The sequence below is a fragment of the Opisthorchis viverrini genome (genome assembly GCF_000715545.1).
Source record: "Opisthorchis viverrini unplaced genomic scaffold opera_v5_2, whole genome shotgun sequence".
NCBI lineage: Eukaryota > Metazoa > Platyhelminthes > Trematoda > Opisthorchiida > Opisthorchiidae > Opisthorchis > Opisthorchis viverrini.
In genome coordinates, this window is record NW_008751658.1 from 107,992 (window position 1) to 123,459 (window position 15,468).

At 42.3% G+C, this 15,468-nt stretch overlaps 2 protein-coding genes across 2 annotated transcripts in view; one reads left to right on the forward strand and one right to left on the reverse strand.

The window, feature by feature from the left end:
• T265_00174 (hypothetical protein) overlaps nucleotides 1–15,468 on the forward strand; it is a gene marked incomplete at both ends in the record, with an annotated part of 176,981 nt that overhangs the window by 11,329 nt on the left and 150,184 nt on the right. The gene's annotated exons all lie outside the window — the stretch shown is intronic.
• Nucleotides 7,157–15,468, reverse strand: part of T265_00175 (hypothetical protein) — a gene marked incomplete at both ends in the record, with an annotated part of 136,945 nt that continues 128,633 nt past the window's right edge. Inside the window, one exon of the mRNA XM_009163883.1 lies at nucleotides 7,157–7,886. Coding sequence (XP_009162147.1) covers nucleotides 7,827–7,886 — 60 coding nt within the window. The remainder of the gene's footprint in view (nucleotides 7,887–15,468) is intronic.

Consider the following 15,468-nt stretch of genomic DNA (forward strand, 5'->3'; position numbering starts at 1 on the left):
CCGGTCGTGGGCTGCCGAAGAGTTTTCAGCAACCTTGTGAGTAGTTTCCTTTATGAAAAAATCATGGGGATTTTGTATAGGTTACAAGGTGGAATTACAGCCTGAGTTGTAGGGTGGTAATTGGGTGTCGTACTTTATTTGGGAGAGGAGATGTGGCAGTGAGAGTACCGAAAAATCTGTTTCCGAGTAGAAGTTAGTAGATGGCGCTGAGTGATTTGTTATGTCAGCTAGCCTTGAAATAAGGAATAATATCTCCGGTGGAATACACTTATTTGCAAGCTGTTTCACTGTGCACACAACAGAATTCTGTTTGTAATTTCCGTCTTTGCTATCGTTCAACCAGTATTAACCAGGGTTCCCATTTGAGTCTCCTGTTAACATCGAATTTATTTGCAAACGGATGTTTCACTGACTGAGTATAGATTGGTGTCCGAGTAGAACATAAGTTTGACGAAAGCTTGGGGACTTCACATACCTGACTGATCCCAAGAAGGGCAAAACCATTCATGGGCTGTCGGAGAGTTTTCAGCAACCTTAGATGTAATGTGTTCCGTCATGACAGACAGCTTTCTTGTTTGAATAAACAGCTAAATGATAAAATTTCCAATACACTAGATTTCGGTTAATTTGACCACTGAAGTAAAAGACAGTAGGTGTGCCAGTTCGATTACCTGACAGTCATGAATTGGTCAGTACCGAGGCAACTGTACCAGGTACCCAACTAGCCGCGCTTCGTTGTGACGTCCAGAACTCTGCCACCAAGCTTCACAATGTTCGCAGCACAATAGCTCAGAGCTTCTCATGGGTCTCCGTGTCCTGTGAACTAGAGAATCCGTCCAGATGAGTTATGATTGACAGTTTTAGATAAGCTCTTGGACACTGCTGAATGGCTGGAGGTCTGTACAACTCCAGTAGCTCGGACCTGCACGTTAGGGTACACAGTATTCAACCTCAGCTTCTGCAAGGGTTATAAAGTGTCAGTTAGTTTGGGGTTGTTTTATTTCGAAATTTTGGCACCAACTTTGGAGAAACACGCGAAGTTTCTACTTTAAGTTGTGGAGCGTCTTTATCAAAGGTGTTCCGCTTTGGCATTCTCAGTGTGTGTAGCTATTAAGGAAGCACTATAATCCATTGTTCCGCCTATAAACGTTGCACAAAATTAAAGTTCGATGACAAGCTTGGCACATGTTTTCCAAAAACCCCCTTGCCATGGCCCTCTATTTGAATGCGGGGAATAACACTGCAGTGTCCTCTCGAAGTGTCTTTGACAGTAAAAAGAGAACCGAATCCTCAGTTTCCTACGTTTTTCTCAAAAACATGAACCATTTCACCGAAATTAAGCACCGGTCCACAAAGAGCCCGAATCGCCATTCTGACTGGGATTTAGCAAATATCTCAAATTTTTTCGTGATCAGTTAACTCTAATTTCATTCGCGCAATTAGTTGTTTCTGTTCTGACCAACAATTGCATCTTCCCAATATGCCTTTTCCTCCAGAAGGGCGCTACTCCACTGTGGACGTTTATACCTTTTCGTTAATTATTCCCGAATAAATGCAGTCGCTTTGTTTGAACTAACTTTACGAACAGAGATTCTTCAAGTGGTGAACGAAAGAACTAGAACGTCGTCTTCAGTACCACTTCCAAGTTTGACCAAAACCGTCTAATGTAGCGTGCTTGTGATACAGAAATTTGGTCAGCTGCATGCAATCGAGGAAACAGAGTTGAAAGGGGAGGATCCGTCTTGGCAAAGTAATCTCATTTTCACTTCAATTTGGCTTTGATTGGAGACTCAGCAGCTGTTTCAATCATTTGTGATGTTCTCTGTCAATTTGGCTTTGATTGGAGACTCACCTGGGACGCAGCTGTTTCAATCATTTGTGATGTTCTCATTCAGTAGTGTATTGCGTTTATACAGCGGATCTGATTTCTTTGCAGGTAACACACATGTGACCCATTACTTGACAGGCTCTAGACTTCCGGACCATACACCCGCCGATCAGTCTGCACAGCTGAAGAGTTTCAATCGCAGGAGGGTGATTTGGTTTGAACCAAGTGTAAACATATTAACACAGTTAAGTGGCTTGAGCAGTAGAGTCAGGTTACTTTGGGTTAAACATCACCGGTCATAGTTGTGGGTCAACGTGTTGTAATAGGCATGAGCAAATGAATCCATTTCTCAAATTTAAAAAAAACACAAATCGATTGACATGAGAATGCTAGTAATTTACTGATAGTTAGTGTTCATCTTCTTTGTTTTTGCAGTCAAGACGATAGGGGAGCACGCCACGTGGCTTCATTTCAATATAATTGAAACTAATCAACAAGAATCATTCCATTCAGATAATCCAATGACTTCATTCTATCGAATCCCCTTTCACTGGCTCGGTTTTTCGGGGATAAAACAAAATTGATCATCCAAATTAGATACGGTTCTTTATCAAAGCTGAATTCAGCGATCCCGTCTCCGTTACTCTGATCAAACAGTTTCATCATTTGTCGACAGGAAAATCAAAAATTTTGCTTCCAGATTTGAATTTTTCAAGAATGACTGTTTTGAAAGAGCATCAGTCTTGCGTTTGTTTACTTCAGCTCTTGTCGTCTGTCTACACAAGTCCCAACCAGCTAGATGTCAAAACATTACCTTCGTCGAGTTGTACTGTTAAGTTTCTTGATCCTCTGGTTTCTTAGTTTGCTGTATTGATATTTTCCGGATCCAGCCATATTATTTGCAACAGCTACGTTTGGGGACAAAAAAGTTCTGCTTATCAGATCCCTGTCGACCCAGAAAAAAATCCGCAAGGAGTTAGGAGGCTGGAATTGCCATAGTTATCACTTAAAGTCAAAAAGTATGCATTCTCTTTGAAAAGGATTATTGGTAGGGAATTCCAAAGAATCGGAAAAATAGCACTTGCACGTCAACTTTCAACAATAAGAGCCTAACAATATCGAAAGTTCATAGATTTTAAAGAAGCGCAGGTGAGCAAACCTCACCATCAACTTTTTCTTTTCTTGAAAACTCGAAATGGATTACCGTAGAATTAGGTCAGACGCATCCTAATAAAACCCACCCCGATTGACTGAACTTGTACCGGCCTAGTCTGTGACACATCCTGTTAAGCTGTAAAGCATCTGAAGCATGATTAATTCTTCGAAGCTCCAGTGTTCTCACACATGTTTCGGCTGTTTCCTCCAGGCAGTTTTCAGAGAGCGACTGATTTGAAATCCGCTTATAATTGACCTTTGACTCCCCAAAAGTCCGTTTCGTTTAAACAGCAAACTTGACGCTATATTGTGAGGTCAGTGACAGTGTAATATGGCGAAACCTCTGCTGAAAGACTGCATTACAGAACCTTTTGAAGGACGACCACGTGGGTCCGTGGTCACATTTTTTGTATATATGGTGACATTTCTTGTTTATGTAATATGGATCCAAATAATATATCATGTGGAATGTGATTTTAAGCTTCGAGTGGGTGACATCCATGTTCAAAGGCAGAGTGACCGTAGAGTGAAAAACCGTATCTCAATACGAAACAATATTGCACCTGAATCTGAAGTTAAGTGAAATGGCGCTTAAATAGCCATATCTGAATTCAGTGGGAAAGTTTCAAGTATGAATAGCTTTATTTGGACTGAAACTGTACCCCAGAAACCCGATTATAATGTTGCTGGGAGTAAAGATAAAATTGCTTTAGGAGCTGAAAATCCAGAGAGGAAATTCTCGCATGCGCATCCAATCCAGATACGGAAAGTACGCTACCAGAACGTCGGACTTGGTCGCCTTCAACCACGGAAACATTACCCTCGCAAATTCTGAGTTTTTTTTATTTATTTTTCAGCAGAAGAGTTCCTGAAATTTTGTGCTGGAAGACTGTAGAGTGGTGTAGCGAAAAAACAGCCATGAGCGGACATTATGATCACCGATTTGTAATGAGTCTGGCAATAAACCTTCTAATCCGCACATTAATTTTGTTTTGATGGAAGATTCTACTGAATTTCAGCTAAATGTGCTACACTAGGCCACTTCATACCTCTTTTGATACCATGTTCTAGATACTATCCTCGTGATACTAATGGTCGTGATGGAACACACTACTCATAAGGTCGTCAAAGAGTTGTCAGAAATCTTATGAGTAATGTGTTGCGTTTGACGCAACATTCCTCGGCCTTACCTATAGAGTACGAGTAAGTTTCTAGTGATATATTCCACTCTAGTTTTGTGGAATCGCATTGCTGCATTATTTCACCGTAGTGCAATGTTTTTTTTTGCTGTGGAACTCCAACCCTCCCGTCTGTTCCAAGATGACAACGTAGAGATTATGTACTGGCCTTAAGTCAGACATTTTTTATGACGGACTCAAAGCTGTGGAATTCATGATGCAGAAGTAGGAGGTTCGTCTTGATTAAACTCCAAAGCTTCACCAAGCAACTTAATAAACAGACGGAACATCAGTTGCTATTGAGCTAATTTCGTCCTGTTGGTAGCTAATTTGAATTTTGAATGACAGCACATACTACTGCAGACCATTAAACACTACTCTAAAGGTTTCTTTGGAGAGCACCAAAAGGAATAGAACGAGCGGAAAAATATCAAAATTCCTCAAACAAGCTAACGTTAGTCTAAATTTTGATGATCCTCAAAAACAGAAACTTCTGCTATAAAATGTGAGATGGAAAGCAAGGTAAAAACTTGTCAATTGGCGTTCAGTTATCAAAGATTCTTGCTTTTTCCGGATGAAACTACTCATAAGATTGCTGAGAACTATTTGGATGCCCACGACCGGTTTCACTCTCCTTGAGACTCACCATGTAGGCTCAATCCTCGAGTTTCCGTCAACCTTATGTTCTGCTTGGACCCATATTGTACGAAATTTGCAGACCAATTTGTTTTCAACGGAAGGCTCGTCTGAGTCCAAGCTGGATCTCGTGTTTATGATGATCTTCAGCTGAATGTCATGAAGCCTCAGTCTCTTAGAATAGTATAGTATGACTTTTATCCTTGTTCTTGGTCACGGGACGTTGCAATGTTGGTCCGTTGTCTTCATCCCACAATTGATTTACACTGTTCCCGGTAGCAGTAATTTTATGTTCGGTTGTCCCACTAATGTTCACGAAAGCCTTTCTCATTGCCTTGTATTTGTACTTACCGTTTTTGGATCCCGCTGGCTGTACACTCATAAAGCTTAGATCGCCTGCAGGATGGGTTTCAGTCTTTGGCAATCGAAACGGCAGTAGTTGTTGAACTAATCTCGTCCTGTGCTACTCAAACGAATCAAACGGAAACTCTGGAGCTGATGTAAATAAGCCAATTCAAGTGAATGTAAAAGCAGTGGTCTTCAGCTTAGCAGCTGATGGTAACATGATTTAACACAACGGACGCCTAAAGAATTGGGTTAGCTTTTACGCGAACATTCGGTGTGTTGACTGAAAACTGTAAGCAATCGCAGGCATCGTTGCCACATTCACACGCTGGTTGATTTGTTCAGTTGGATTACAGACGTGAGCAACGATTTTTGTACATCAAAGGTGCTCGAATAACACGTATGTGTGAGATTTGTGCAGACTAATTACAGTGGTTGGCACGTCCGATTCCCGATAGCAACACAAAGCTGCAATGGGAAAAGGTTTTGTAAAAGCTTCCAAGTACCGATAGTAGATGGGTCATGATAACTAATGCTGGTATTGAGGTATTATTCCAACAATATACAGTGGTCTGCCTGAGTGAACAGAGTGAAGTCAGAGTGTGACTGTAATCACATCATATTTCCTGTCCGAGGCTTCAATAATCCGTTTGTAGCAGCTAGCATAAACAGGCTGAGATAAAAATGTGTTCCCATGGATGTACCTGATTTTATTCTTGAAGGTGGGATTTCAGTAGATTTAAGGCTTTAGAACCCTTTCATTGAGCGTAACAAGCCAAGCAAGGCGAAAACCATTGAAATGAAGATGAAAGATCATAGAAATACACTCATTTGCAAACTAATTTGGTCTTGTGAGAGGTTCACATGGAACCCAGCTGAGTCTCTCGTTTATGATGTCTATAGGCGACTGGATGTGCTGCACCAGGACGCCTCATGTTTCAGTCGCTACGACTTTCGAGATATCGTGATACATGTATGTTCGTGATACACTACTCATAAGATTGCTGAAAACTTTTCTGCTGGGTTACGGGTTAGTCTCTCGCAAAACCAAATTAGTTTGCAAGCGAGTATATTTCGCTAATTTTGTGCAATTTAGTTTCAGTTAAAGCATAAGGTTGACGGAAACTCGGAGACTGCGCTTACCTGGTGAGACCCAATAAGAGCGAAAGCGGTCGTGGGCTGTCGAAGAATTTTCAGCAACCTTGTGAGTAGTGCATTGCGAAGACGAAAGATACCCAGATTTGTTGTTTTTCTTATACCGAACAGGCTGCACTTTTGACAGAATTGAGCATTTCTTGGTTGAACAATCATGAAGAATCTCTTGGACCTGTTATAGCTTGCCTTATATTACCCGGATTTTAAGTCAAATGTGGTTCGCACTAAATAGCCTGTACTTTTGATCATCAATCCAGCTATAGATGTCTTGTGGTTGTGAACACATTAGTGGCTCATCTTTGGACGTCATAAGGCAGGGTAATCAAGCCGGTGCCACTGGTGTGATTGCACCGGAGTTGGAAATTCAGTACCACCAAGGATTCGCCCTGTTGTTTGGCCACAGTCTAGTGCTTACAACTTTGATTTCGGACAAACCGTATAACTGCAAAGGGACGTGAAAAGGTCTGTTCAAGGGTGCAACTACCCGCAAATTTTTTGAGGAAAAATATACTCTGCCGCCAACTCACGAGCCTGCTTTATAGCCAGTGTTGTGACTGCAGACTTATGAGTGCTGGCTGATTATGTTTTCTATCGAGATAAAACAAAGGGGAACTCGAAAGCCCCAGCTCGGTATCGAAAGAGTTATTAGTCCATGGCGTGGGGTATGGCAAAGTACCTATCCGAAAGACAACATCGGAGCCTCTGAATCTTGGATTAGAAGCCCACCCAACAAATCTGCGACAGGATCGTAGCCGTACGACGCGTAACCCTCACCATGGAAAAATGATGCAGCTAAATTTCGACCCAAATCCAACTGTCTTGTAGCTATTGTCTATGCGACAACAACATACTGGTTCGCGTACTATTCAAACCATCGTTTCTTGTTGGCTTCGCCATCATCAAGACTCAAAAAAGACAAATGAAGGCGTGATTCGGAGTTTCGATCAGGCTAGATCCGTGCAGATCTGGGGTGTTCAACATGCACAACAACAATGAAAAAGGGGAACAAGCGAGGAACTGAAGTCCTCTCGAGTCTGCTGGATTACGTGGCATATCTTTTGCTTGCAACAAAATGCACGCTGATGATGGAAGCACTTGGGAAAGTAAACGGAAAAGGCAGATTCTAAAGATTATTGTACAAACTGCAGAGTAAGTGGTAACTGTGGAGGGTCGGTGGTGCAAAGTTCATCAGAATGGTGTCTAGTTGGATAGATGTAATACATTTGGCGACGAAGCAGTGTGTAACTCTCAAACTCAGTTTACGTACCAAGCTGATGTGGGGGAGGGGAGAGGAGGACAAGAAATTACGGAACCCTCAAACCAGTCAAGAAGCTTATGGCGATGTATAAAAACGTTATAGTAATGATACAAACACAGAACAAATCACTTGATGCCAAAAATGCAGCTAAAAGGGTCAAACTATGAACAGTTGGAGTAGGAAGTGTTTGATGTATATCAGTGCACAGTGTTTGCTCTTTGAACATCTTTTTTGTCCGTCGACGGGAAGTTCGTCGTAGAATTTCATAAAGCTAAGTGATGTCGGTGGCGAGCGAGTTTTCATTCACTGTCTCAGAGCCATTGAAGGCAAACTGCACGGGGAAGAGAAGCAGGATAGAGAGAGGGAGAAGATAACTTTCGTAGGAAGAGGCATTCTGGAGATTGTAACCAGCGAGCAATGTTTTTTCTCATTTTAAAGGAAGTTTTGTGTTCCCCACTAGCAGGCTGAAGGCAAGGAAGTCATAGGTTCCATATATTACTTACTCTGTGCAAGCAAAGCGACCCATAGTGAACCACGTGGAAACTCCGTGGGTATGCAGCATCTTCACTGGAGACTCACCATTATTACGCATATTACGAAGCTTAAGGAACTAGTGATTTCGGTCCGAGCACTACCGAGAAAGCTTCAATCTTGTGGAACTAGTGATTTCGGTCCGAGCACTACCCTTCAACTGTGGATAGTTGATCAACTGTGCGGTTACCTAGCAATCCAACAGGACATAGGGCCGCTCAGCCTTCAGCTATTCGGTTCACGTAACACGACCTGGTTCTGGCACCCCGGGGAAAGGCCCACTTCACTGTAATACTTCATAAGAGTAAGGCAACAAGGTTGCATATTCGTAATGGTTTAAACCAATGTTCTACTTTTACGCTACCTAAAACATTTTTGGTTGCAACCAAATTGCCCAGTTCAGAAAACAAACTAACGACCCATTCTGAGATTCGCCAACACAGTCTGAATGAACAATAGGACACGTTAGCAATGTTATAAGATTAAACATGCAGTTAGATCAAGGCGAAAGATCTTNTGTAGGGAAATAAACTCATTTGCATACCAGTTTGTCTTTCACGAGAGATCAACTGAATTTCTCGTTTATGATGTCTTTTTTCACGTAAAGGTGCTGCACAAAGGCCATCTCGTGTTCCATTTGGTACGATACACCATCATCACAAGATACTGCATAAACTTGACACACTATTTATAAGGTTGTTGTCGAAGTCTTCATCAGCCTTATGAGTAGCATGTGAGGCCTTGAAATGTGTTGTACGTCTGCCGGATTTAATAGCTAAGAGCTAATGGTAGAATAGCTGGAAGACAGTTAGAACCATTTTGTTATCCTAATACTTCCTCCGCATGCCGGTATTTCAGTTATACTAAACGAAATGCACCATTTAGTTCCTTCACATACGTTCTGCCATCATTACTAGATAAGACTAGGCAAACGGTGAACGACAAATGTAAAAAACGACATCGAATCAGTAGCAGCAAGTAACGGGTGACTCAAACATTTGATCAGTCACAACAATAAAAAATCTGTTGTTTGGTGTAGGTGTTTCTCTCGAACCCTTAGAGATTGATCGTGTTACAGATTATTCCAGAGGTTGAGAACAGGTTGTCATAAGCGAGGCACATCACATAAATCTTTATTGAAACGGAAAAAATTAGATGAGACGACAGGAAGATGGTAATAAGACTATACTTGTTGCCAGCACAGGACAATACAAGTGCTGATGAGAAGTACCATGTAGGGTTCGCATACAACTTATGAGTCCTTATGAGTCGTGATAACATACTCAGCGCTGATACTGAAAATTTCCGACTCACAGGACCGGCACTTTTGGTACTATGTTCCACAGTATTATCACCAAAAGGATATCTTAATCTAATAAATGTGGAAATCGAACTATGAACTGAGCAGCTAGTGCCTTCAATTTAGAGGGTGGAGAGAGTTAGGCAATGTACTCCATGGGTCCGTCTCCACATGACGAAATACCGAGCTGAAGTTATCAAGGGGATCTTAAGAAGCCTTCATCTAAAAACATTCTCAGAAGAAAATGATTCGCCGATTCTGCATGTCGTCAGTAAAGCAGAAGGTAGCCTAAGACAGACTATTTTGCGCAGCGAAGTTTTTGTCAAATCAAACGAACTTCATCTCCAACACAAACACATATGGAAACACTGTACGAAAAATTGGAGTTCCATTCGTGACCTTGAGTTCATTACAACTGTCACACAAATCGGAGTTGATTGAGTGCCAGAATGTAACAAGTTGTGGTCATTTTGTGGTTGAATGATGCTCATCACTGTCTAGATGTCTGCTGCGACAGCGGGAGGATTCTGAAGATGGTTTCCTCCAAGTTACTGTTTGTCTTTTGCCATGAACATCAAGTTCCTTTCAAACCTAATAGGACAACCGAAAGATTACGGACACATTTTCTTACCCTAAAACACAAGAGGTATCAGAAAACAGCAGTGTGAATGTTCAAGAGTGTAGAAATGCATCCCTCAAAGATGGATAGGGTGTCAATCAGTTGGCACAACTTGCAAAAGTACGTAATCAATCTAGTGTTACTCGGTGTATTTTGTGGGACACTGGTAAGTGAGTTATATATTGGTCGCGGCCGCTTTGTATTCGTGTATAATCTTACAGTGATAAGGTAAGATTTTTTTATATAGATGTTTGATCATTGTCCTCTTTGTGCGGAACCTCCGATGTTCGATGTTCTGTTGTTCCACTGGTTGTAGTGACACGCTGCGGCTAGACTACGTGTATCCAAAAATGGACACGAATGGGACACTCAGTATATTTAGCCATAGCAAAAACTCAGTTGAAGAAGGCGATTTCAATTGGATTTCGTCACAAATGTGACGAAAAACGGCAAGCGAAATAATGACTTATCAGAAACGGAGATCGTTCTGTGATACGACACTACTTATAAAGTCTTGGACAGCTCACCACCTGTTTTGCGCTTTTCAGGTTCAGCCAAACTCCATCTTAATTTGCCAGTGAGTATTTTTCTGCGCATCCCGGCGAACCCGGTACGAAATAAGATTGATACAGTTTTTTGGACTTGGCCTACTTGATAAGCACCAAGAATGACGAGACCAGACATGGGCTATCGGAGAGTACCAGCAACCTCATATACTTCCATATCTCGAAAATTGTAAAACCGGTTGTTATCCAATCGGGTCCCCCTTCATAATAATCTAAATACGCCAACGAGTGATTTGCTGCACAGGGTGTGCTGTTCTGTTGGTTTGGACCCAAGATTTCACTTGTGGCAAAACACGAAATGCCTGCGTTTTTAGATACAGGGAGCTAGAAGAGGACCAGCTTTATCTGTTTTGATCACATAGTGAAAGAATTTAGGCTTGTCCCCCGCATTTTATCTTACCCGTTTTTCGTCCGCAAGACAAAGAAATTTGTGCTCCTGAAACACTTCTTATGAAAAATCGCAGACAACTGTTTCAGTACTGTGTCTGAAATGCACTATCCTACAAATTCCAAATAAGTTGGATGCACGTTACTTCCACTTTCATTCTTGACTGACCAAAGCAAAACGTTTTGTACACCGAAAGAGCAAATTGCAATCGACCCTAAACAGACACACTCAGGCTCACAAACTAGACGTATTTCGTGCGGGAGAAAATGCTTGGGACAACCATAACCGCCACAACAACAATGATAACAGCAACGACGGCGAGTGTTGCAAGGAGTATAAGGTAGACAACAGTAGTCTGTCAGCAAAAGTTATAATTATTCTGCTGTGAGTGGGTCAGTGAGCAGTGAGTGAACAGACGTTTCAAAGTTGGTCACTATCTAGTTGGTTCTCCACAATGTAGATGTGCGTTAGCGCGTGCCTCCGACAGTGATATTCTCCCGGATTGCACACGTGCAGTTCGAAGTGAAGAGTGAGAATTCACCGCCTATGCACGATTTCTCTATCATAAGACCGGAAGTGGATGGTGGCGAAACTGCAATGTTAGAAACGTTAGGAGTGGTGGTGGTGCTGATGCTGGTGGTGGTCTGCTTGCTTGGCCGATTCGGAATCAGTTGGATGGATGGATAGATGGATAGATAGATAGGTAGATAGGCGGCTGGTTGCAACCGTAGAATAAACATAAAAACAACGCAACTTGTCCCGAGGCTGGTGAGGAATCACTGAGGCTGTTGAGAGTTGTCACAAATAGCCTCAGTGATACAGGTGTGTGTGTGTGTGTGTGTGCGCGCGCGCAAGCGAACACATCTCAAGTAAGCATCCGATGCATCAAAATTCTCTAATCTCAGCCCACGTATGAAGCACATGTGAGCAGTTAACACATCGTGACATGCATGCGCACAAAGAGATGAATAGTTCGAATACCCGAAGCGTATGCCTCATGGAAAGGTGGTGGTGGTGATGATGATGGTGAGGAGGGGTAGGAGTTTCAGGCAGAAGCCAACACCGAAACTAACGGACCAAGTCCGGAAGTGAGCTGAGAATGAAAGATGGAAAAAGCAAGCCCCAATGACAGCCGAAGTGGGACTAGTATTACCAGATTTCGTGCATTATGGAGGGACTGAGATATGTAATCGAGCGGTTCTAACATGGCATTGTGGGTATGTGAGTGTTCTTTAGAGTTTCTCGACTGACATATTTTAACCCGGTTTGGGAAATGTGGATAACGGAACAATATTCCATTGGATTTAGCCTTTTGCCCAGACACGGGACTGGCGTACAAGTGTGCTAAATCGATGTGTGCAGGAGCTATTCAGCTTTTTCCATAACCGGATGTAAACTGATCATAACTTTTCAGGCTTTGGTTAGTTTAATGGGAAACGAATTTCATTTTTTGTTCCAAACATGAATGAACCGACTTCTGTTTTTGGCTCCGTTTCTACATTCAAAGAATACTTCCGTTTGGCCAGTTACAATAATTGGCAGGTTGAACTGGTGTTAACGGGTGACCCAAATCGATTCCAGCTGAACCATTCGTATATGATTTTCTTCAACTGATTGTGCTACACAAAGGTCACCTTTTGTTTTAGTTGGTACGATATTCTAGATATCATGCTGGTACGATATTCTAGATATCTCATTACATCCTCTCAGTATAACGCACGAATTCCAAGGTTAATGAAAACGTTCCGACAGCCCACTACCGGTTTCACCCTTCTTGGAGCACAGTAGACAGCTGAATTCCGCGAGTTTCCCCAATCCTTTGGTCCGACTTGAACTCCAAATTGTGTACAACAGGTTTTCAGTTGAGTCCTCCCGTTACTACTGACTTAGTTTGCGAATTGGTGTGCTTTGCCGGTTGTCTACGATTTAGTGGCCATGTTGAACGCAAGTTGGACGAAAACTCCGGGGTTGCGCCTGCCTGATAAGTTTCAGAAAGAGTGAATCAGCTGTCGAAAGTTTTCCGCGACCTCATAAATAACATGTTTAGTCGAGAAAACGAATTTTGACGAATTTTGTTATTTGTGCACGAATGTGGTCTTGTCAGAGGAATCAAATGAATCCAACTGAATCTCTCGTTTAAGATGCAGAACACCATCAATGAGAGATTCTGCTAGATAAGGCTGAATCTCCTGTCAATCCCGAATTCGTGTGCAAATGGGAGCATTTTTTAAGTTGTGTTCAATATAGGTTCAAGTAGTACATAAGGCTGATGGAACCCAAGGGACTGCGCCTACCAGATGAGTCCCAATAAGGGAAAAACCGGTTGGGGCTGTCGAAGAGTCTTCAGCAACTTTGTGAGTAGTTTCCTTTATGAAAATATACTGCGAGATCTCGAATATCGTGCCAACTGAATCATGAGGCGTCCTGTGTGCAGTACATTCAGTTGTAGAATATTTAGTTGAGTCTCTCGTGAAAATCAAATTGATTTGCAAATGAGTGTATTTCTCGAGAAGAGTTTGTTTTATTCCCTTTGGTAGTAGCAAATTTAAATTATGCGCATCATAATTGGTAAGTAGTCGGGCGATGTTTGGGGTTATTCCAGATAAAGCTATCAGAGTACGTCCAGATGATTGGTTGTTGGTCATCAAATGCGCACTGGTGATGTCTGTTCGTATGGTGACGAAATGTTTGCAAGCCAAGCTCGGAGAAAAGATCAACACACACGTGATCAACAACCAATAAACTCACCCGAGCTATCAATATCTCAACACATTACCGACGTCCGGATGAAATCAATGTCTACCATCGGGTACCATCTATCCGGTCAGATAGCCGGACAAATCGATACTGCTACGACCAGTGCGGTCAAATCTAACCGCAAGTTTGGCCAGGATCCAATCAAAATCAACCAAAACCAAATTTCACACATTATTCAAATCAGTGAACCAAGACTTCTACAAGCAACAGTGGAACTACTGATCTGTTTGCTATAGGCAGACGTCGGCTAGTCCATTGCGTAACATTTGGAATCGATTGCATGGCTGCACACCAAAGATCTTATGGTTCTTACACGTCAGTACCTTCACCGGTTGCAAGTTTTATCACCGGGATACCGGTGTACTCTTACTTACTTCCGAAATTCAAAAGTATTTTTTTAACGCTGTCATATGTCTGGAAACATGAAACTTCAGGAAACCTCAAATAACTTAGCTGTTATCTCGTCTTACGGTGCATGAACGTTTCCACATATATCGGTGCCATTAGCAGTGGAGATTTCATTTTGGGAGTGAAAAGTCATTTGTTGTTGTTGGAAGGTCGAGGAGTACTGTTTTATTGTGGTGTTGGGAATCGCCAACACTAGAAGTTTCATGAATCCTCAATGAGCTTTCAACTCGCCACCCTCGGTTGGTAGTACAAGGTTGTGCCTTTCGGTCACGAGTGACTGGTGCTGCGTGATGAATTCGCACTCAGACAGTAAGTAGGTCACTAACCCTTCACTGACGCCATTACAGACAGTAAGTCACTAACCCTTCACTGACGCCACTAACGTATCGCGTGGCTCCTTGACTGATGACTTCCCATATGGAAATCTCGCGTATGTATCCAGATGTTTTATTTTCTGAGTAAAAAATGTGGTATTTCGGAGAAAAATTTCATTTTCCAGACAGTGATAAAACAGCCATACAGAACTTCTAGTCATTTTAGCCTAGATTAGTTCCATTTGCAGTATGAAATCTCCGATGAAGTGGCGAAATCTCACATTATTACTTTTTGACATAAAAAACTAGTCGTGAGTTGGCCTAGGACTTTGCGACAGTCCACTACCGGCAGCATCGAAGTAGTTTACAGCTACGTGTATTTCGACAAATTACTCTCCTCTTTCACAAATCACTTCTGTGTCCTTTGCCACTGGGAATCCAACATTCTCCGTTTTCTTTCCTGAATCAAGCATTCCAAGCTGAGATGTGTCAACTAGACGTGAGAATGGAGTGGTTTAATTCATTTCCTTTGGCGATAAACAGGACAGCAAATTGGACTACGCAAACAGAGATTTCCAACTATTGACACCGAGGATTTCGCATCATGCAGACAACGGGTTTCGACATTTTTGGCGCTCAAATGATAACAACAATGCGCACCCTAACCAGGATATCTCACAGCCATGCTTTATTTGGCGTATTGTAGTAGCTGGTGGAACCACCGAACGAGTGTGTTTATGAACTCAGAGTCATGAAAATTTGGGTCCCACAAGAAGATGCACGACACATCTGCCATGAAGTTTCACATTAGAGGACAATGAAGGAGTAAGTAGATGAAAATACGCCTAGATTGTACGTTGCATTGCGTTGCGTGGGGGAGGTGGGTTATGGGTGTGCAGCTGAATGGCTGACCATTGTTGAGCCGACAAATAGATCGACCACGTGGTCTACAACGATCGATGTAGCCGGAATCACCAACTGCGGAATTTGTGTGGAGAAGAGGGTGGAAGCAAACGGGGGGGGGGGGAAG